Raw genomic sequence first — 24,470 nt, forward strand, 5'->3', positions numbered from 1 at the left:
TTTGTATTCTTCTACTTCCTGTAAAGTGTGTGCATGATTGGACACATTGTACATTTTTGTGCTTATCTTTGTTTTACTTCTCAGAGCTGGCATCTGGCTCAAAACTGTATGACTGGATAGCTTTCAATATTGCTCGCCATTTCCATCCGTAATGTTAGATTGAGGGCGTGAGGGAGAATATGAGGGACAGTGTGTAAATGAAGAGCGAGAGAATGAATAGTAGGGGGAAGGAGGGCGGGATGTGCCGCACCAACAGTCCTGCCCACAACTCAAAGGGAAATTTCTGAAGAACTACTGCCACTCTACAGAAACTATGCCCCTAAAAAATGACACAGGTTTTTTAACATTTTGTCTAAAACTGCATAATCATAATTAAAAGACCACTAGGAACACTTTAAAAACGTATCAAAAGATGATTGAAGTGAGACTATTCTTTAACTTTAAACAGACTGAGCTTTGGCACCATTTTCTAAAGTACTGACAGTTATGTGTTCTTGCTCTAAAAGAAGCCTAAACTTATTTATAAATTTAGTACAGAAAAACATTTTATGTTACTCAACTATTGTTTCTATTCTTGTTGTGTCATACCTTTATCCTTGAATAATAAGTGTTCTTTCATATCTTAGAAAATGTTTTATTGGATATAATTCACATTTTTTTCATCTTTTATTCGAGATTCATTTGTTGCTTTGTTGTTTCTGAGAGCTGAGCTGATGCCCAACCTCTGGGACATGCAATGCTAGTGTGTGCAAGAAAGATTTTAGCACAAAATCAACAAAAGTACACAATATTATGTTTACTTAGTTTATTAAAATGTGAAATGTATGAGCCATTTGTAAAAAAGGGACACACGTCAAAGAGAAACATCATGAGCAGCAATATCCAATGATAATGAAAACCGATGAAGGAAAGAGATTTGTTGGATCTTTTCATCTGGGGTTCTCCTCTTTCAGGCCTCAAAGTTGTAAACTGACAAGTCGAAAGCCTTGGTCACATGCAGCTCCCATGAAAACTGATTGACAGGTCTTTTGACTTTGCCTTTCTGCCGCTTGCCCTCCTCGATCATCAGCTGGACGTCTTCATTGTCGAGAATTCGGATGAGGTCACCCTCGGGGTCACGGTAATTCAGGGCAATGTCCTCCACCTTGAAGACGTTCCTGTCAAACAGGGAGAATCAGAAACTAAAGAGACAGAAACATGGATCAGACAGTTTCCTTTGGTCAAAGGTTTGTAGAATCCAGAAAAAATCTTTATTTGGGTTTGTGTCACCATGGAAACCAAAAAAGATGTAACTTTCATTTTAAGTCACTGACTGTAAGTGCATTTTAATCTTTCCTCCGCATATTTTTATCTATGCTATCTCCTCCTCCGAGCTGCATCACATTGAAACTGCAGTCTTATCCATCCAACTCTGGGGCATAAAAGACTTCAATACAGAGAAACAATAATGAGCAAATAAGCAGCAGAAAGGAAATGATTACGGATGAGGAGGAAGGGGAAAACGTTTCCTGCTGGCACCTATCTAAATGAGCAAATAATGAAAGATAGAGGGGCAATGAAAGATAACCACACAAAGAAGAACAGATCGTTTATTAAGCATTTGCATCCAGTGCTGTTCCTCAATCAGAGAAATTTTTAGGTCCTAAAGGAGCTAATCTGACCAGCGTTGATGATTAGCACCTGGTAATTATCATGTTTGATTAACATACCTCCAGGGTGTGCTGTGTGTCAGTTTACTCTTTGAGTTTTTTTATTTTATTTTTTGCTTTACGCTTACAAAGAAAGCTGTGAGGCAATGAAAGTCTGAAAGTGTACACATAAATACATGCAACATGAACTCTAATTTCTCATAGGTTGGTTATTGTAATGGAATCAATTTACATTTTCAAGAAAAATGCTTAATTCTTTTATGAGGAAGAAAACTAAGACGTTGTGACTAGAACTCCTGGAGTAATGATCTTAACAGGTTGAGCTTGGCTAAATGCTTCTGCTCAACCATACCCTACATTAATTTTGAAAAGGAAATATTACGGCAACAAAAATTAAGGAATTAGGTTTTAAATTTTAAACAAATAACAGTAAAATAGCACCTTATTTTTTCTTTATGTGCACTAAACCATTTATTTATTTATGTAGCTTCTCCCACCCATTACAGGAGCCTCTATTTTCACATGTTTGGAAAATCATTGAGCACCAAATCTGACATATGTCAATAGAGGCAGCAGACGTGTGTGAACACAGCATTACACTGTTCCGAAGCGTCACACTTTTGTCCCAAAAGAGCAACTTATACTCCGGAGCAACTACTATATGTTTTTTTCTTCTTAATTTTGTTTTTTTTTTTGTTCTGTTTTTTGTTTTTTTTGCTCCTGCAAATACAATATATAAAGCAGTTAAACGTGCAGGGAGGTGGAAAAAGCAAGAAAGGATTTTGTTGGGACCACCCCCAAGGCAAACAAAAGACAGCAAATTAAAAGTAAGATTTCTACCTCATGCGAGACAGCAGTTCGTTATATGTTGGTTGGATGCTCAGGTCTTCTTGCACACAAACGTCTCTGCAAATAAGCAAACACAATCTGCTGACTACACATTCTCTAAAAGCACATTTTTATGCAAACTATACTTAATTGATAATAGAAGACTGCAAAATCTTTTTTAAATGTAGTGCATCATATTTTCTCTTATTTAATTAAATCTAAATTATTTCTACCTTAACTGGAGCCACACACACACAAAATGAAAATTATTTTTGTTAATTTTCTTGTGCCTTGGGTGAGTAATACACAAAATGTATTTTAAAAATAAGTTTTCAACATGTGTATCCACATTTGGTAGAGCTAGGACTTAAGAGGTTAGGTCTAATATTATTAATGAAACACAAATTGTTAAGTAATCAAATTAGAAATCAGTTTCAAAGTGATAGTCCATGACAGACCTGGTCTCTACTCCAGAGGGCGTGAGCAGGAAGCAGCGGAGGCAGCTGTATGTGTGACCTCCACCGTTACTCTCGGAGTCACTCTCTGGGAGGGCTTTAATAATCTTTACATAGGACTCTGGAAAAATACCCGTCTGATTGTTAACTGTTCCCTAAAAACAAATGAGAAGAAAATAAAAGCGTGACGGGAGAAGAATCAAAGTTTCACAAAATAAAGTAATTAAAGTGTGATAAAAAATGAGGAGAACCACAAGACAGCACTCAGAGGAACATCAAAAGGGAACACTAACAGAATAATTGGCTTATTCATAATAAGCTGCTGTTTCAATGCAATTATCATAACCAGGCAGTTTAAAAAGTGATCTTGTACCTGTGCAACATAGTTCGTTTAATGAAGCCCTTTTTAAATGCTTATACCAGAACAGGTAAACAATTTTACGTAAAAATCCTTTTGTTTTCCTTTTTTAGGATCCAGTTTAATAAAAAAATAAGAACTGGACCAAGTGAGTTGCGTCACCCATAGAAAATTGTTTACTTCTGGGTCCAAATTAAGTAACTCTAGTTGCCAATTTTTGTGACACAAATGACGGCATTTAAGAGAGAGATGACATCGGTAAAGAGTGATTGGGCCGTCAAATTGGTCTGAGTCAATATTTCTATGGCAACCACCCTCACCAATCAGGATTGAGCTTGTTGGAAGTCCACACCCCTACCACTGAAAGTGGGTTCGGGAGAATCTGTGAATCAGACATTTGAAACATTTGAAACGACACCAGATACTTTTATCGAGGGATCTGATTGGCCAACTTATGACTTGAAAAACTTGCACTACAGAAAAAATTACAGAAAAAAAATTAGGATTAGCTAGAACATGTTAAAAAAAGGTAGCAGAGCAATAATTATTATTCTGACAAACATAATGACTGAGTAATAGCTGTTTGTTTGTCTATAGAAGTCTGTAGGATTTTTACTTCTTGGAACCAGTGAGTACTTCCTGTTTGGATCGCCAAGGGGGAGGGGTCACTCAGTATACAGTAGCTCTCAGTCAATGCTCTGGACTGTTTAGGTCTGGGGGGCAGTTCCTGCTTGTTTCCAAACATACCTGGCTCTGGCATGTTTTGAATGGCTGGATACAGCTGATTCAGGTAATCAGCCATGAGTAGAGCATTACATATGCAGACACACCAACCCTGAAGGCCTGGAGTTCTTCCACCTCTCATTTAGGTCACTGTCACTATGTCATGACTTGAACTACTTGCAACTGTCAGCTAGTTTGTGAACAAAGAAAATAGATTTGACAACAATAAAGATTAAAAAGAAGCATCACAAGGTGTTGAATTCTGTTTTTCCTTTCGGCTTCTCTCTTCATTGGTCGCCAAAGTGAATCGCCCTATGATTTGCACGTGAATTGGGTTGAGTTTTACAGCAAATGCTGACCCAATCCTGAGCATTTATCCAGGCTTGGGACCAGTAATTGAAATACCAAAGCATGGTTGAGAGCTTAAAACACCTGGTGGTCCCAAGCAGTTTACCAGCCAAAGACTAACCAGCCGCATTGGCTTTCAAGTTCAGATGAGATTCGGAGTCTAAGGTAATCCAGTCTTGACTACAAGACTCTTTTAAAAATTATTTTATTGAAAAACTCACAACTCAATTTAATATGAATTTTTGCTTAAAGACCTACTTTGATTATCTTTTTATATATTGCAAGAGTGTTCCCAATGTTTTCTTTTTAAATTATGATTAAGTTGTTTTTAGCCAAAATCAAAAAACCTGTGTTGTTTTCTAGGACATATTCTGCAGAGTGACAAGAGTACATTAGAAATTCCCCAATGAGTTGTGGGTGAGTATGTAGGCGCGGAGTTCTTCATTGTTGTTTTGGTCATTTAATTTCAGTCTTCCTTTTTTCTTTCAATTCAAATTATTTGGCTATTCCTTGTTTCATCTCCTTTCCACTACCTGTTTTGTCCATCCATCCTCCTCTTTCCATCGTTCTTTGCGTTCCACACTATCAGTCATTTCCCATTCTCTCTTCTTTACTCTCCTACCCTCCCACCTCCCAATCGTTCTCTGTCTCTGCTCTTACTTCCAGCCAGTCGGCATTAACTCGTCGCAGCAGGAAGATCACTTCTCCCCTCTTCAGGTTCAACTCCGCCTTGCTGTTCCCGCGAAAGTCGAACATTGCCTGAAACGCAAGCAGGGGAAAAGGAGAGGCAAGTGAGTGAACAGAGAGGAACACGTGGAGACGGATTCAACACAAAGAGAGAGCCATGACAGGTGAGACTCACACACTTTAAGAATGCAGACTAGTCTGATTATCTGCAAAGGCAAAAGGAAAAATGACTAAAATAAAACAAGCAGAAAATACGAACAGGATGTAAAAATAAGAGATTGTAAAAGAAAGAAAAGATAAAAGTTTTGTGCTGTTTTAACAATGTCAGTATTTTGCTGTTGTGTAAGGATGTTACTACTATAGTTTATGCAACTATAGGTTTTTGTCCAGGTAATTTTCTTTTTGAAAACAGCAGAATCTGTGGGCTAAATACTTTGTTTCATAATCTTGAACAGACAGTTATCACAGTCTTTTAGATTCATTTGAGTTGTGAAAATGCTAACAGCAGAAATGTTCAAATCTGAAAAAATCCAGTACGCCAGAACTTTCCTTATATTGACCTATAGTAAGAACTATCCATTTCCTGAGCTCATATCAGTATTTTAACAGAAGCAAACCACTAGAAAAAAATTCCATTCGCCAAAAAGCAAACAAAGCAGACGTTGTGCTGAGACATTTGAGAACCATTTTAAGGAGAGGCAGAGAAACTAACCAAAAGGTTGGAGAATCATTGAACTACACAGGGACCAAAAAAAGAACAAGAAACGGTTAAAGCAGTAGGAGGGAGGTGAAGAAGAGGAGGAGTAGGTGGAAGAGGATGGGGTGATAAGAAAAGTTAATCAGAAGTACACCACTGCTGATATTGTCGATCCGAGCTGAATTTGAAGTTTTTGGTAACGCTTTTTTGATTCCATTTTTAACAGCGACAGAGTGAAAGCCTGCTTGTTGTCTTCCAGTAGCAAAAGCAGATATAAATCTATTCTGCATAAAAGAATAATCCCACTACATACCGTCCTGCACTTCAGTAATCTTCCTTTCAAAGTCAAATTTGTGATTTGAAAACTGATCCTGTTTACGGTAAAAATAAAGAAGTGTTGATAATTAACAAAGACAATAGAAAATACTTCAAACAATCATTTTACTTATCAAAGGTACATTTTTTAGGAAACTAAAGGGTATTTTAACATTTCTTCATATTTACCCATTAACATTTCAGTAGATAAAGGCATTCCATGGAAAATGTTAGCCTGAGCCTTTAGTACTGTTAAACCCACAGAATGATCTCCTTTACAAACAAAACTCGACTGAGTAGATATTAAAGTAAAAGGTCTGGGAATATAGGATCGAGAAAAACAGGGTTAGTTGTTAAAATTACAAAACTGGTAGAAATTAGCAATCCAGTCTGTTGTCCATTTTGCCAGCTCCATGACAACTTTCCACACCATTTGCAGGCCGTTAACCTTTCAAGACCTGGCATCACATCACATTTTGGGTTAATGCTACTTAACCCTTGTGCTATCTTAGATGACCCCACCCTTACATTGACGTGTTCTCCCTACCATGACAAAGGTGGATAAAGGTGGAGAGGATTTCATGTAATCCATGGACACCAGTAAAGATCACAAATCATTGAAAAAAAAGGTTCAGCGCACTGTCTGGTGGGGTCTAGATGACCCAACTCCCAATGTTAAAGTGCCTAGGATAGCACAAGGGTTAAGTGGGGCCCTGTCAAAGATTTGACAAAGTGATAGTGATAGAGACAGAAGCAAAAACGTTAGCAGGACGCTTCATTAAAATTTGGAAAAGTGAATATACAGCGTTGGTAGGGCACATATTGACTTTAATAAAGCTGTGAAAATTCAGCAAATCAGTGGAATAAAACTCTGTGCTAGCATGTAATATCCTACAAATAATAACTGAGTGAGATAACTGAGGCTTAAAAGGAAAAGATAATTAATGCAACAATCTGTCTAAGAAAACTCTTAATCAAAACCCCCCTGTTTTCTAACCTCTCATTTCATCACCAGCAAAATTCAAAAAACAATTTAAAAAAATGCATATTTACTTCTGTCTACAAACAACAGAAGGTTGCTTTTAAAAAATGATTAATTGTAGATTTGAAGTGAAAATTGTATAAGCAAGATAAAAAAGACAAAGGAAACTTTTTATAGCCATTTTGTAACACACACCTATCATTTTTAAATAAGATTGACTACATGTGTTTTTCCTTCATTGATTACTTATACATAAAACTCAGTTGAATAAATAAATGGTTACATTTCATTCAGCAGCTGAGACTCAAATGCAGTTGTTGGCCTTTGTTCTCTTATTTGATGCATAAAAAAGAATCACACATTCTATAGTCGGGCTGATACCTTTTCTAAAGTCATCAGAGTCGTCACACCCAGACACAATGGCCGTTATGTTTAACCTCCTAAAGGTGGAACAGTAGTACCCAGATGTACCCTAATGTGCTGCTGTTATGAGTGTGTGAGATTGCCCAACAATAGTTGGCACAGGCTCCAGCAGCCCCGAAAGGGATCGGCGGAATCAGAAAATTAGTGAATGGAGGGATGGTGATGTTGTTTGCTATTGGGTGATTGTTCCTTTGGTCTTTTTAACCAAAGTTATAAATGATTTTCTAATATCTAGTTTTATGGATCAATGTTTTTTATCTTTAATTGTGCTTCAAGACTCCTTAGACAACAGATCTATAATAAAACCTTCCTCTAGGTTTTACCTCTTTGATGTTACTACACAGCACTGGATCTATTTTAAAAGTTGTGTGAAAGTAAAAAAAAAAAAAAAAGGTAAATTTTTTTTTTTCTGGAATATTTCAGGAACCAAAATAATAGAAAGCCAAGCAAATACTTTGCCCATTGCCTAAAAAAACACTTTTGCAGTTTTACAAATACATTTTAAAAATGAAAATGAAACTAAGTCTAGAGTCTGGATATTTACTAAAATGATGGAGTGAAGTAAATCTTCCATGCTAACACATGTGACTCTGCAAATGCATACCATCTTTAATTTTCATGGTTTTTATTATTACTATTATTCTAAAAAAGTTACATAATCTGGGACATGTGACTTACCTCAGCAATAAAATGGAGCTAAAGTGCAAAACTTTTGAATGTATTACCTAAATTAAGCATCACTGCCGTCATCAATGTCAGTAGTAACTTTGATGAAACCTTAAATAAAGAATTATCAGGAACTAGCTTAAAACCATAAGGTAGAAAGCCTCTAACAGGAACATAGTTTAGGGTGACGTCTCCCATTTAGAATTTTTGATTATTAAGGATGTGACATTAAGGAGAATATGTGGTTTATGTTACATTTAATCTTGTGGGTATTTACAGCTCTTCTGTTTAACCTGGTTTATCTTCTCACAAAAGTAGCCTTAAAGATAAATAGCTGGTTTCTGAAACTTATGTTGATGTTTACTTGTTGGAAATATGTAAGGTGCTGTGTCTGTGTGAAAGGTAAAAAACTAAGCAATTCCCACTTTGGAACACTGTTGTTTTGCACGATCCAGTTGAGAGGCGTTCAAGTCGTTTGGCTACAGATCGAGCCCCAATCATCAAATCTACACTAATGTGCTTGACTGTGCTAGAAAAGATGTGTTTAAATGAAAGTGCCGTGACTGTTTTCTGCTAAAGATGCCACTAAATGGTAATATGCATAAATATAGTGTGTCATTTGAAGTTTCACTTTTACAGGTAGGGAAAAAAGGGAAGCACAGAAGTAACAGGTAGAAATATGAAGTAATGCAATCATTGAGTTTTTAGAAAAGATAAACTCTTCTTCTATAGGCCTTTGAGAAAACAAACATGAAAATAATATGGAGTGTCATTTTCCTAAAGAAGCTTTGGTGTCAATATCCATTCAAAAATAAAACACAAACATTGTTTTACAAATTCTTGTCAAAACTAACTTTTGCCATTTTAATGTAAGGTGAGAGGCAGATTCAGAGTTATACATAAATTCTTTTTTACACATCTATATAAGGCTCTGATGGACAAAATTAATCTTTTTTGATACGAAGACATTTTTAAAAATGTTTAATAATTAAGCTGCCTGTTTAACCTTCAACACAAATTGGATAAATGTTTAGCATTTAAACAGTGAAAAAGAATGTAGAGTTTTTTCAACAACCTAAGTCTTAAATGTTTAAATAGCAGCTACAAACAGTAGGACATAAACACACAACAACAGGTATTGCTGTTTGTATTTTCCAAATGGCCAAAAGGGCAAATTTACTCCAAAAAATGGCCAAAAGGGCAAATTTGATATTTCTGTTTTTGTCAAATTTTCAGTGATCTATTTGGGACAGTGCAGATTCCATCCACCAGGGGCAGCAAAAATATCACCTCAACAGAAATGTCTCATTTCACCACACATGGATTTTTCTATGAAGTGAAATTTTGTGAACTGAATGTGTGCTGAACAAAGACAGATTGTATTGAAAATTGAGTTGGACATGTTGAAAATTTAAGGGTAACATTTTTAAAACCAGCTGTCATGTCTGTGTCCGCCTTAATTCCCGTCCATTTGTGCGAGTGTATTTCTGTCTGTCTATGTGTGTGCAGAAAGAATGAGCCCTTGGCAAAATAGATGGGTGGCAGATTAATGAGACTGGGGAGAGCTGGAGCAGGCTGGATTAGCAAACCCCTGAGATTACCATGACTCTGAGGACACACGTGCACATGCGCACACTCTGAAGTCAGTGTTGCTAGTTTTCATTTTATTAGTCCATGCGCTGTTTCATTATAGTTCTGACTTTCCAATGGCTGTAATTTACAGATGATCTTGGAATTTGTCAGAGATGATAAGATGCTATCAGCTAAAACAAACACCAAATGCATCTTGACAAAGCAATATTCCCTCCATTTTCATCTCCTTCCACCTCTCCTTCATTTTTCCACAAAATTAAAATGTGTATATTCCATATCCGTTGTCATTAGTTTTTAACAGTCATTTTACTAACCACGAAATTAAACAAGAGGCTGCCCATTATGCTGTTTGCCCTGATCATTGATTGTATTAGAGAGAACTGAACAAATTAACCCTTCCCCCCTAGCATTCCACATAGGAAGTACCTGCTGATCCCAAAAAGCTAAAATCGTGCAGACTTCTACTTGGGAAAAAACAGCTATTACTCAGTAACTATATTCTTCGGAATAAACATTCTTACTCTACTACCTTTTATTAACATTGTGGTTTAGCTCGTGCTGGTTGAGCGATCGACGTTGTATGGCGCCCTTTCAGCAGTACACCTGTGACTGGTAAAGTGTTGGTACTGGCTCCTCATTGACCACCTATGGATTCTGTACACGGGGTGTCCCGGTGATTGATAAGTGATGATAGGATGTCCAAAGAAACTTTACTCGGATTTTTTTTTTCATCTTCTTCCGTTTATTCCCTTTCGGGGTCACGGGGCTGCCAGAGCCTATCCCGGCCACTTGTGGGCAAGGGCAGGGGGAACCCTGGACAGGTTGCCAGTCTGTTGCAGGGTAGACTCTGATTTAATTTCCTAATTTTCAAAAAGTTAGGCTGCAGGCAAAACGCACGTTACGAGTGTGCGTAGGGTTAAAGGTGGTTGAAAAATGGAAAAATCTGTACAATGTGCCTGCGTATCACCTACTTCCCTCTTACTCACACTTGCATGTTGTATGAGTGTTTGCTACAATCTGTCATCCACCGCATGCCCATAGAAAAAATATGCATAACCATTTTCGCTCTGCAGGCTCACTAAGCAATCTACAATCATAAAATTATGTGTGGGTCACCTACGTGCCCCATACCGGTTCTCTAATTTCTTAACCGCATTTCTCGTAAGAGCAGTTGTCATTAAGGCAAAATGAATGTAACTGCACTGTGAAGCAAATAAGCCAGGCTTCACACTGCATGGCTAGAAAAGGGGGGGGGGGGGGGAGGCGGAGAAGGGTGTATTTATGACTCTGAAAAGGACAATATCTAAAGTAACTGTTTTTTGTAGGTAGATGAAAAATCATTTTAAAGGGTCTATATCATGCTTTTCTAAAGCCTTTCAGAGTAAACTATGCCCATATATATTACCTTTGGCAAACTAAAGAACGATTTTTTAAAATAAAATATTTTATTAGATTAGTTATTTTTGCAGCTCATTTTCTTACGCAGAATTAAGACGACACAATCTCTGAGGCACTGCCTCTTGCTCCTTGTGGATGTCATGTACCATTTTTGGTACATGACATCAACCTAGAGACAGCCTCTGCAGCGTGTCTGCGTTTTGCCAAGAAAACGAACAACAACAAAACTTTTGCAAAGATGGATGTGCATATACATGTATATGAAATGAAAGTGTTTGGCCGATCACCAAAACCCACACGTTTTCGAGAATTGGGATGGGCTGGTGCTCAGAGAGATGGGTTTTAGAGGACTATTCAAAAACGCCTAAATGGATCAAAATACCGAGTTGGGGTTGTTTTTATGACAAAATAAAATTATTATATACTTCAAAGTTTTAAAAAGTATGCTTTAGGCCCATTTAAAACAGTATAATACTTATTTTCATTAGTTAACTAATTGATGCCTTTCTTTAAATATACTATGGATGAAGCAGGTTTTATGAGCCAGAATCAACAAAAATGCTACAAAGTTTGGGTAATGAAGTCAGTTTATATTTAGAGAATTGATCCCTCAATAACTGTAGGTCTTGTTTCAGACTATATAATACTTTTGTTTTGTTTATATTAAGAGCCTGTGCTTGTCTCAACTGTCTTTTCTAAGCACATTTATTCAAAACAGAAACAGCCTCTCAGCCTGCTGCTTGGTTTGGGTTATGAAACATAAAATTGATTTATGGAGTTATTGAATTTCACACTTTTACAAGGACATGTTGTTTAGCCTGACTAAATGAAGATTTGTCGAGGTAGACAAAGGAAAATGTTCTGAGAAATCTGCTCATGAAGCTGTGAGAGTGACGAAAGATAAATGGTTTATTCGTCTGCAAGGTCTGCAAGGTGCTGGGCAACCAGAGCACCCTGATGGAAAGTGGGCTACTAGAACAAGACAGGTATCTCGTTCCCTCGTTCTCGTATCTAGTCTGGAAATGGACTAGATATGAGAACAAGGTTCTGTTGGAATACAAATACTTAAGTAATCCTACTCAGGAGCATACAAGAATGTGGATTGAATTGATGCTTTGAAACCCACAATCAAGGCTAACTGCCAAGCAACTTTTAGGTCAATGTTCCAACATCCACAAAAAGCAACTCCTATCACAACTTCAGACTGAAGCAGTTGTACCAAGGGTGTGCCAGAATACCAGGTCAGAGAGGAACTTGGGAACACGACCCCAACAACCACAGATACGCCGAGCAAGGCAGCAACTGACCTGAAAAAAAAGATCATGTCTAGGACGAACACCAGGCAACCGCAACACCAACTACAAAGGTCAAGTGATGTACCACCTAAAAGATTTTCTGGAAACTATTAATGCAGCATTGAGGGCAATTCTTACCACAACAATCACAGAAAACCAATGAACTGGTGTACACTTCAGCGGCATTGATCCTTGAGATGCTTGGCTATAAGAGCAACCATGGGAGGCTAAAATCAAGGCAACTTGGACAGATGTGAGTCAGTTGACAGAGGCCCAAAGAGGTGCAATGAAAAAGCAAAAGCCTAAGATTTATAGCCAGATGCCCATTCCTGAAGCACTGGAAATTGCCAAGCAAAGGCTCCTGGCCTTGAGCAGCCACTTAAAGAGGTACACAACAGACAATGAAGCCAGGTAGATAAGCAGGCTTTTCTCAAGTCAACCTGCGAAAGTGTATGATCAGTGGCAGGGTCAAAACAGCAGAGCAGACCCACCAAGGCTGGAAAATGAACAGTACAAGAAGAGTACATGAGAGAAAGAGACAGCACATAACAGCAATGCCCAGTGGTTGGTTTCTCTGAGAAAAGAACATAGCAACCTCCCTAAACTGAATTCAGTAACCATAACAGTGGCAGACATCCAAGAAAGAGCCTCAGGTATGAAGAACTGGACAGCACTGGGCCCTGACATTGTACATGCCTACTGGCCAATTACACTGCACTCTATGAGCACCTGGCAGCACTAAAAAACAGTTGCTAAGAAATGGGACTCATCCCGAATGGCTAAGGAAGGTAAGGGAACGATCCTGATCCAGTAGGATCCCTTAAAGGGTGCAGTACCATCCAACTACCGGCCAATAACCTGTCTCTTGACAACATGGGAGCTCATGTCAGGCTTTGTTGCAACCAAAATAAATAGGCATCAATAGGATCATTACATCAGCAATGCACAGGAGGGCATTGGTGGAGATTCCAGAGGAGCCAAACACCAACTATTGGTTGACAGAACAGTTGCTCGAGACTGCAGGTCATGATTCACCAACCTGTGCACAGCCTTGATTGATTAAAAGAAAGCCTAAGACTCAATGCCACACACTGGGATCACTTAATGCTTGGAGCTGTACAACATCAACAGGACTCTAAGAACCTTCACAGGAAACTCGATGAAGCTGTGGAAAACCACCCTTGAAGCCAAAATGGCTAGCCACTTGGACAAGTGTCCATCAAATGCGGGATAGACCAAGGTGATATACCCACTGCTGTTCTGCATAGGTTTGAACGGCCTCAGCCAAATAATCAACAAAACTGGATACAGATACGGACTGAGAAATGGGGCCACCATCATTCACCGCCTCTACATGGATAACATCAAGCAATTTTCTTAGAGATAGCGCAACATTGACTCCCTGATCTACACCACCAGGATCTACAGTACTAACACTTGGATGTCATTCGGGCTCCAGAAATGCAGTTGGATGGTCACAAAGAGAGGCAAGGTAGTCCACACAAAGGGGTCTCACTCAAAGAAGGAACAATGGCAGACATTGAGGACAAGTGCCTTGGAATTCCACAGTGTTCACTTTTTGTCGAGTTACAAATGAACTTCTAAACATAAATAAAATGGTGGCTTTTTTTGTGTAAAATTTATAAAGCATGCTGTGATAATATATTTGCTCAAAAGCTACAGTTGCTTTTGTGCAAACATTAAAAAATATGTATAAAAAATAAATCACTGTTTAGTAAAAATAGGTTGTTGTTTTTATTTGTTTTTTTGAAGTTATATAAAACTGCATTTTAATAAACTGTAGAGAAAACCGAGATGAGGACACGTGATGCTGTAGTATCGCGAGAGCCGACGAGAGGAGTGTGGTGAGTTTACTTGGCGGCGCGTAAGTTGTGAACAAACATTTTTGATTTATTTCATTACACCGCCATATTTAAATAATCCAGAAAGTTAAAAAATAAAAATCTGAAAAAGTTTGTCAAGCATTTGCCAGCCTGGATGACCTGGAGGACCTGGAGGATCTGGAGAATTACATCGACGAGTGTTTCAATACCTGCTTCATGAGGAAATCCAACACCGCCACTCCGTCCACCAAACGCAACCGTCCCGAAGACTCCCCGGGGGCTGCCTCCTCCCCAGGCAGCAACATGAGTGATATCCTGGATTCAATTGATAAAAAGCTCTCCAGCCTTGATTGCCGTTTAAATCTGCTGGAGATCCTCCATAAGGAATTCCAAGGTCTGCGAGAGTCTCTGGAATTCAGCCAACAGCAGGTGCAGGAGCTCGCAGCAGAGAACCAGGCCCTCAGAGAGACCGTGAAGACCCTGAGCAACGACACCGCCCGTCTTTCTGAGGAAAACCGATCCATCAAAGAAACCCTCCTGGATCTTCAGGCGAGGAGCATGAGGGACAATCTAGTGTTCGCAGGGATTCCAGAAGAGGCAGGAGAAGTCCCGGAGAACATTGTTAAGTCCTTCATAGAGGTCCACCTGAAGCTCCCCAAGGAAGAAGTCCAGAAGATCTCCTTTCACAGGGTTCACCGGCTCGGAGGAAAAAGGCCGGACAATCAGCGTCCCCGTCCTATTGTTGCTAAATTTGAACATTATAAACAAAAGGAGCAGGTAAAAAGCAGAGGGCGAGAGCTAAAAGGCACACATTACAGCGTGAATGACCAGTTTCTAGGCGAGATCCTCCGCCGGCGGAAAATCCTCTTCCCGCTGAGGAGGAAGCACCTGTCTGCTGGAGCCCGTGCGGTGGTTGCCGTTGATAAACTTTTTGTGAACGGCAAGCTGTTCCGGGACCCAGAGGTAACACCCTGGCTATGCTGAAGGCTTTCAGAGGCGCACTGACATCTGCGCCGCCCAGAAGAAACCAGCAAACTTATTTAATTGAATAGGAAATAATCGGATCATCAATAATCCACACCTCTCAGGAAAAGTGTTTTTTCTTTCTCTCACATTCATGTTTCTGTTGTTGTTTCGTTGTTTTTGTTTTTTGTTCTTTCTCTTTCCCTCTCTCTTTTCTCTTGTCCCCCCCCCTTCCCATGTCCTCATATGTGAATCAGGTAAAGTCAACGCAACCACGGTGAGTATTTATTTATGCACGGAACGGGCGCGCGCGCATACTAGCGCGCATAAGAGCATGCACACGCGATCCCGCACACACGTTGAACCTCACTTAGGCTCACACAGGACGCATGCAACATGCAACTCACAGCCAAGACACGTTCACCCACAACGCACAGCGCTTGTCAGTGTAGCAGGAACGCACAGCGTGCACGCGCACACGGACGGCCACACGCACTATTTAGCCTTGCACTCCCCCGGTTAAAACCGCTATGAACAGTCTTAACATCGTTAGCTGGAATGTGCGTGGACTTGGTTCTGGGCCAAAGAGATTGAAAGTGTTAAATAACCTGAATGATCTTAAAGCAGATATAGCTCTGCTGCAGGAGACCCATTTATCTTTATCAGCTGGTCATCTCCTGTGCTGTTCCCAGTATCCAGTTATGTATTCTGCCAGTTTCAACTCCAAACAAAGAGGGGTTGCAGTTTTGATTAATAAAAATGTTACATTTACTCATAAGGATACAGTTACTGACCCAGAAGGCAGATTTGTAATCATTAATATATCCATTCAGAATAAGGACTTTTGTATAGCGAGTGTATACGGCCCTAATGTTGACGACTCTTCCTTCTTTCACAGATTCTTCACCTCACTCTCAGCTCACTCTGACTCCACAATCATTATAGGAGGAGACTTCAGCCTTGTTTTGGACCCTGAACTTGACAGACTCAGCACAGCAGCAAACCAGCGTACATGGCAGTCTGCAAGTATTCTAAAGCAGTACATGAATGATCTGGGTCTCTGCGACGCTTGGCGCTCATGTCATCCAAGCACTAAGGGGTTCACCTTTTTTTCTCCACTTCACCATTCAACCTCGTTTAGATTATTTATTAGTCAGTAACTCCCTTTTGAAAGAAATTAAAAGTTCCAACATTCATCCAATTATTATCAGTGACCATGCACCAGTTTCTGTTACTATTTCAAGGGAAGTACCCAGACCCTCGGGTTCAACCTGGAGGTTTAATACATCTCTGTTAAAAGACCAGGAATTTATTGAATTCTTTAAAAAAGAGTGGGCAACCTTCTTAGAATTCAACAATACTTCTGAAATATCACCAAGTATTCTTTGGGAAACAGCAAAAGCAGTCATGAGAGGGAAAATCATCTCTTATTCAACACATAAAAAACGCAAAGAGAAAGCAGATTTATTAGAATTAGAAAATAAAATAAAAACTCTGGAGACTGCTTATGCTGCTTCTGCACAGGAACACATACTGGGCGACCTGAAAAATTTAAAGCTGCAGTTAAATGACATCATCAATAAACAAACACAATTCCAGATACAAAGGCTTCGACTGGAAAGATATGAAAACTCAAATAAATCTGGCAAATTTCTAGCTAATCAGCTTAAAATTAATAAAGAAAAATCAACAATCACTTCTATTATGGACCAAACAGGGAATGTCACCCATGACCCGGTAAAAATTAATAATGCGTTTAAAGACTTTTATCAAAACTTATACACTCCACAGATCAATCCATCAGAACAAAGCATCAACTCATTTCTCAACAATATAAACCTGCCCAAGTTAAACGAAGATCAAATCACAAATTTAGACTCTCCGCTCTCGTTGTCTGAGCTTCATGAAGCTCTGTTACTTATGCCTAACAGCAAAGCACCAGGACCCGACGGCTTTCCTGCAGAGTTTTATAAGGAATTCTGGGAACAACTGCCACCAACGTTTTATAAAACGGTAAAATTTATCAATGAAAGCCAATCTCTACCACCTAACATGAACTCTGCCAACATTATCCTTCTTCTAAAACCAGACAAAGACCCCACGAGTCCTTCAAGCTATCGCCCCAATTCTTTAATTAATGCAGATGTAAAAATTATCTGCAAAGCACTAGCACAGAGAATAGAAAAAGTCACTCCTCACATAATTGACTTTGATCAAACTGGATTCATCAAAGGCAGACACTCGGATGACAATGTCCGCAGACTCGATAACATAATAGACTTTGCCACCATCAAAAACCAGGAAATGACTATACTATCACTGGATGCTGAAAAAACCTTTGATAGAGTAAACTGGAAGTTCCTCGTTGCTGCCCTCCATAAGTTTGGGTTTGGAGAATCATTCATCAATTGGATCAAAATATTATATCACAACCCCAATGCATCAGTTAGAACTAATAAACAGACTTCCAACAGGTTTTTTCTTGGAAGAGGAACTAGACAGGGTTGCCCACTTTCCCCCTCTCTTTTTGCAATATTTATCGAGCCTCTAGCTGCAGCAATAAGACAGAATGAGAGTATTAAAGGAATTAAAACCAAACACAGCCATCATAAAATTAGTCTCTATGCAGATGACATATTACTGTTTTTAAGTAATATACATTCTGTAAATGAAACGGCAACAATCATTAATGAATTCTCTTCTATATCAAACTATTCCATTAATTGGAATAAATCTGTTTTATTACCACTGAACAGTAATGCGGAGCAAGGACTCACAATACCAGTTAAATCAGGCAATATAAAATATCTAGGTATTTATTTTTCCCCCAAAATATCAGAACTGGTGCAGCTAAACTACACCCCATTACTGAAAAACATACAGGACGATCTAACACGCTGGACCAACCTGCCTTTGTCCCTTATGGGCAAGGTAGCCACGATAAAAATGAAAATCTTACCCAAAGTTAATTATCTCTTCTCAATGATTCCCACACAAACGCCATTAAAATGGTTCAAAACATTAGACTCATCCATATCAAGCTTTCTATGGAACAATAAACCTGCAAGAATTAGTCTAAAAACTTTAAAATCTGCAAAAAGCTGTGGAGGATTAGAATTACCTACCTTCCACAATTACTTTCTTGCAAATAGATTACAATACATCTTAAAATGGTTAAAAAATAATCCAGAAACTAACTCATGGTTAGACTTGGAACAGGCGTTATGTGGAAAGATCAACCTGTCAGATCTTCCATTTATTAGCCAAATAGTTAAAAAACAGGATTGTTTCAAAAGTATTAATATAAATGCCACTTTAACAGCCTGGTGGGAATTTCTCAAAATATCAAAATCATCAATTCAACCGCGCAAAATGACACCCATCTGGAACAACCCAGACATCCTCATAAACAAAAAAATTATCCACTTCCCAGCTTGGCAAGCAGGGGGTATAAAACAACTAAAGCACATAATTATTGATAGAAGATTCATAACTCCCCAGGAACTTCAAGACAAACATGGAATATATAACTTCTTGGAATATCAGGAACTTAAATCATTTATTACTAAAAAGTTTAAATACAGAGACAACGATTTAAAGCTACCAGATGTAGTTACCACTCTGATCAATTTCTCAATGAATAAAACTCTCTCCAAAATATACAAACTTTTATGCAATTTAGATAACAATATTTCACTTCCGACAACAAAATGGAATGCGGATTTGAGCATCAGCACAGATGAAAGTTTTTGGTCTAAACACCTTTAAAATGACAAAAAGTCCAAATCTGCAGCTAATCCATTTCAAAACTCTTCACAGAATTTACTACACTGGACAGAGGATGTTCAAGATGGGTCTCAGTAACTCAGACATTTGTCAGCACTGTGACAGTAATCTACCCGACAATTACATGCATGCACTATGGTTCTGCACGCCTGTCCAGGCTCTCTGGCAGCAGGTATGTGCCGATCTATCAGTCTGGCTTAAGGTTTCAATCACAGCTTCACCGTCACTTTGTGTGCTTGGTGACATGAGCGCCATCGATGTAGAAGGAGGATTAGGCTCTATCATTTTCATAAATCTTTGCATTGCTAAAAAAAACTATTTTAATAAATTGGAAAAGCAAAAAAAATATAAATATAAGTCAACACAGAAATCTGCTGCTTGATCATATCAGCTTGGAAAAAATGTCAGCCCAAAGTTCAAGTAACTTTGAAAGAATTCGGTCTCTCTGGTCTCCCATAGCTAACTCCGTGACTTAGGGGGTGGGGGGGGCCTGGTCGTCGCTGCTCCTTGCCCTTCTGCCGTGGGCCGGGGTGGGGGTCAGGGCCTCCGGTGCCTGGCGGGGGGTGGTGGGGGCTCCGTTGGTCGGGGGGTCGGGTCCGGCGCCTGGGTGGGGTGGGCTGGGGCGCTGCGTTGTCCTCTGGGCTTGGGTGTGGGGGTGCGTGGTGGGGGGGTGGGGTGGTGGTCTGGCTTGGCTTGGGGGGGTGGTCCCTTTGCCTGTGCTGGGGGGGGTTGGCGGGGGGCGCTGCTCGGGGGGGGGGGCCCAGCGGTGCTGGATGGGCTTCCCATCTACACCTGGGGCTGGGATTGGCCCTTCCCTGGCTCTGGGGCGGGACGGGGCAACCCTCTTGGGGCCCCCGGTCGCTCTGGGTGTCATCCGCTTCGGCTGCGGGGTCTGGGGGGGGGGGGGGGGGGGGGGGGGGTCTTGTCGGCCCTGTCCTGTGGGGGGGCATTCTGGGGGAGGGGGGGGGCACTATTGGTACGGGGCAGGGGGGGTTGACGGGTCGGGGTCTCCGCTGAGGCCATCGGCGGTTTCCCCGGGCCGGCGTTTGGGGGTGGGGGCCTGGGCTCGCTCCGGGGGGGGGGGCCAGCGCTTTCTGGCTCCTTTCTCTCTGTGTGGGGGGGGTGGTGCTGGGCCTGGGGTGTCGGCGCCTCCGGGGGTGGGGCCCCTGGGCTGGGTGGGCCTGGCCCCCTTGCTGGGGGGGGGCGGGGGGGGGCGGGGGACAGCTGTTTGACCACCGTGGGACAGTCTATCAGCTGTCCCCAACTTACCCCCTTCCCTTTATAACCTCATAATAGGGTGAGGGGGTGGGGGGCTTAGCCTGCCATGAGCCTTGGGGGGGGGTTTACTAGGCAGTGGCCCCCCTCCTATGGTTGCCGTATGGAGTGGGCCCCCCTTCTTTCGGTTTTATTTGCACCTTAGACATGTAGGGCCCTTGGTAGGGGGGGTGCTTGGACATCACTGCCAGCAAGCAGCGGATGTCCTCCTAGCACCCTACCCGCCAATTTTAACCGCACCTTAGACATTTAGGGCCCCTTGGTGGGGAGGGTGAGGGGACGTCACTGTGAGTAATCAGGAGATGTCCTCTTAGTGCCCTACCCGCCAATTTTAACTGCACCCGCCTTAGTACACACACCCCTCCCCCCTCAATATATACATCCCAACATAAACACACACACATGCACACACATTTTGCAAGGAAGGTGGGACCTGGGTCCATCTGTCCCCTGCCTCTTCCCTGGTGGGGGGTACGGGCCCCTTTGCAACGGCGGCCGTGTCCCCGGGGTGCCAGCTTCCTGGGCCCGGCGGTGCTCTCTCCGCGCGGTGGGGGGGTTCACATTACATCTGAGCCGGGGGTGTCTGGTCCCTGGGGGGTGGGTTCTGGTCCTTGCTCCTGAGTGCTGGGCCCCGCCAAAATTCCAACTGTGGCCGAGCCTGGTCGGGCCATATTTACAACACCCCTTGTGGTCCCTCTTTTTTTCCCCGGGGTTCCCCCCTCCTGGGCGGGGGCGGCGGGCCCCCTGCCTTGCTCCTCCCTGGACCAACTGTGGGCCGGGCGGATGGCTGCCTGGAGTGCGGAGCGGGTCTCCCTTGGGGGGTCCTGGCTCGTACCTGGGGTTGGGGCGGGGGGATGCCCGGAACTCCTGGGTGGTGGTGGGGTGCTCGTTTGGGGCTGTGGGCGTCCTTCTCCGGTGGGGCCCTGCGTTGGGTTCTCCCGGCGCGGCGGGGGGGCTGCTCTCCTGGTTGGGCTGGGGCGGCGCTCTCTTTCCCTCCGTGCCTCCCTGGCCTCTGGCTCTGGGGGCCTTGCGGCGGCCCTGCTGGCCCTGGCCTTGGTGGCGGGCTTGGTCGCCCGGGCGGCGGTTGTTCCCTGCCGGTTCCCGTGTGGCGTTGGGGGGATTCCGGCTGCTGCTGCGGTGGGGGTCTTGGGGTGGGGATGGCTGGGCACTCTCCCTCCTTCTTTTCACGTTCCACCATCCATTTTAGAAGAACATAAACACTCACCTGAGCACTGGTGTTAGCTCACCTTTGCACTAACAGTTTGCATGACTGAATGACTGAAATATTTCACACTAGTTGGTTTTAAGGCATAAGTATGCGTGTGTGAACACTATCTGTTTTGTGTACATGTCGACAGGTGGACATTTTTGCAGCTAGCAGGTGTGTTTATAACATTTGACTGTGTGTGTGGACGGGCCCCGCCCTTTTTGTACTGCATTTGAACCTTACCATAATGATTAACAACCATTAAACTTGTTGCTGTATGCTGCTTCATGGTCTTATCCCCCTTCCCCTCCTATTATCACCCCCCTACCCCCCCTCTCTCTAGCGTCCCTCTCTCTTCTTCCCCTCTTTCCTTTTCCGTCCGGTCCAACACCAAAGATTTTCAGACATGATTGAAATTAATAAAGTTTGGCCTCAATTACAAAAGGGGTTTATTCAGACATACCTTTGGTTTGTCTGAAGATTAATAACCCCTCTTGTTAAAGCAAAATATGTCCAACACAAGAGGCCCTCAGCTCTCATCTGTCTGCCCAGCTGTTGGACAGGACAAGTTAAAAAAAACAAAACAAAACAAAAAAAAAAAACTGTAGAGAAAACCTCTACCTGGGCAAAATTATTACAACTTTAGCTGAAAAATATTACTGAAAACTATTGCAACTTTTATTGCAAGATACTGAGATGCAACAAAAACAGGTGCAATTTTTGTGCCAGAATAACAAAAAAAAAATTGCGAGATTGTAGAGGGACTGTACATCAATACAGACTTCAGAGTTTTTGTTTTTTCACATCTTTGGTTGCTGGTGTGCCTAGTGATTTTTGTTGAGGAGAAAGTTGACCTTGGCTCAAAAAAGTATGAAAAACCCGGATGTAGCCAACTACAATCACAAAATTGTGAACGAAGTTTTTTAGTAAATGTTGGGGGCTTGACAATGGTGGAACGTTTAATAATCCATGTGTTCAACTTTGGGTTTAATTTATTCTTAAAGCCCACATCTCTTTAAACCTTCAGTATTGCAGTCATAAAGTGGTATAAGGTGAATCCCAGTCATGGAACCATCACTATTTCTTTTTACATTTCCTAATAATGTTAAGTTTTCCTCTTTAATTTCTTTTTTTTTCTACTATTGAAATAGCAATAATCTGTGGTGCTGACATCATTTAAAACTCATAGTAACACAGCCAACACTTACTCATGATGCTGTTTGTAGGAATATCTGAGTTATTTCAAAGTGAAGTATGTTGTGCAAAAACTCAACTGTGACAAATCTCTGTGTTGCCTCTTGTCCAAAAGCTCTCACCTGCAATTGATCATCGTTTGAGGAGAGTTTAATAGGCCTTTTGTCAGCCACACTGAAGGCCGTGCGCAAACACAGAGGAGGGCTCACTTTTCCAGAGAGAAACAGAGTGAGAGCTAAAATAAGTGTTGAGTAGGCTGGCAACTTCATGAGCAGAGTACACCAGTGTTTTGCTTCTGTGTGGGAGAGAGGGGAGAAAGACAGGGAGGTGGGAGCAAATTGGAGATTGGCAATGAAAGACCACTGATGTGTGGAGGAAAAAAATGCTGGTAATGTGTGTTTGTGTGTAGCAAAGTTAAAAAGGTAAATGCTTTTCTGAGTGGATACATGACAGGTAGTTCAACAGCCAGGAAAACCCTCCAGACATGTAACCCGTAGTTAAGCAGGCGGTCTGCTGTGCAGAAAAAGCCAAAATAGTAAGAACAAAGATATAATTATAATAATGTATCTATTCAGATTATTCAGAAGGTTCATAAAGTATGCATTTATATTGTTTTTTTAATGCAGTCTGAGTTTAAATTAGTAGGCTAATTAGCAGATGGAAGACAGACAGGTGCATCATATGTCTCAACTTTCTTTTGCACCTAATAGACCCCTTGCTGTGACATCACACGTGCACCGTTGTCCGCCTTTTGGAGTCAAGCACACATTGTTTTCATAGATTCGACAGGTAAAAATAAAAAACTTTTTTTTAAAGTCCCCCTAAGAAATTTTTTTATTAAAAAAAAAACTTTCCCAGTGGTGTTTTAATTATGATTATGAAAATAACCAAAATCGCACAACCTAAATGTCTTAAAAAGCCATATTTCATGTCTACCTGAAGTCTCCCTTTCCAAAATCTCCTCTAAATGGGCTTGGCCATTGGTGGTGAGCTGAGTAGCCCCGACCTTGATCCCCCCTTTTCTGCAAGCTGTGTCTTGCATGAGTGAGGAGCTTAACACAAGGCGGGGCGCTAATGACGCGGACTGACAGTCTCTATTCTCAAAAGTTTATCTTTAGCAATAAAGAAACAGTCAAAAGTGACATATTTATGGTTACAAATCGACACTTTTTGAACAACATGTGAAATGTGTACAAGACCTGCTGTTTGATTAACTTACACATGAAAAAGAACTTTGAAAAGCCCATAAAGAATTCTTTGAATTACATTATAATTTAGGTTACATTGCACCAACAAGCAATACTGGCTGTGGCTCATAAGTGACTTGATGCTAGCACATGCAGATTGTTGAATTTACTTACCCCGCAATTAAAATTAAATGCCATAAACAAAGGGACTATTCGCACATAATTTTCCAAACACGTGCAGCCAGTGTTGAACTTTTTTCTTGGCTGTACGGAACCAGATGAAGGGTTGAGTTCAGGATTACAGTTAAGCTGCATTCACAGTGAACGCGATTCGTGCGGCAGAGGCGGCCTTGACTCAATGTTAAGTCAAAAGTACAGATGCGATCTGAGCGATTTGAGCATCAGGTGCGGCAAATCATGTGTTGCTGTTCGTTGTCACAACAGAAAAGCTTCAACCGTCTCATTTCATTCATTTCTGTGGGATGAAGACAGAAAACTACGATGCATTGCTGCAGCAAACGGGGAAGGGTGGCAGCACCAGATGTCGACCTTTTTTTGAAGTATGAGAATTTTTCATCTTAAAACAAATGAAGTGAT

General features: G+C 41.2%; 2 protein-coding genes across 2 annotated transcripts in view; one reads left to right on the forward strand and one right to left on the reverse strand.

Moving 5' to 3' along the window:
• Nucleotides 1-790: 790 nt before the first annotated feature.
• Nucleotides 791-24,470, reverse strand: part of ncf4 (neutrophil cytosolic factor 4) — a 38,630-nt gene continuing 14,950 nt past the window's right edge. The window contains exons 7-10 of the mRNA XM_004066067.5: nt 5,022-5,120; nt 2,936-3,087; nt 2,490-2,555; nt 791-1,157 (exon numbers count right to left, since the gene is read on the reverse strand). Coding sequence (XP_004066115.2) covers nt 950-1,157; nt 2,490-2,555; nt 2,936-3,087; nt 5,022-5,120 — 525 coding nt within the window. The 3' untranslated portion in view covers nt 791-949. The remainder of the gene's footprint in view (nt 1,158-2,489; nt 2,556-2,935; nt 3,088-5,021; nt 5,121-24,470) is intronic.
• pvalb7 (parvalbumin 7) overlaps nt 5,073-24,470 on the forward strand; it is a 52,604-nt gene continuing 33,206 nt past the window's right edge. The window contains exon 1 of the mRNA XM_023958890.2: nt 5,073-5,212. Within this exon, the coding sequence (XP_023814658.1) occupies nt 5,206-5,212 (7 nt within the window). The 5' untranslated portion in view covers nt 5,073-5,205. The remainder of the gene's footprint in view (nt 5,213-24,470) is intronic.

Source organism: Oryzias latipes, chromosome 1 (genome assembly GCF_053564925.1).
Source record: "Oryzias latipes strain Hd-rR chromosome 1, Olatipes_Hd-rR_3.1".
Lineage (NCBI taxonomy): Eukaryota > Metazoa > Chordata > Actinopteri > Beloniformes > Adrianichthyidae > Oryzias > Oryzias latipes.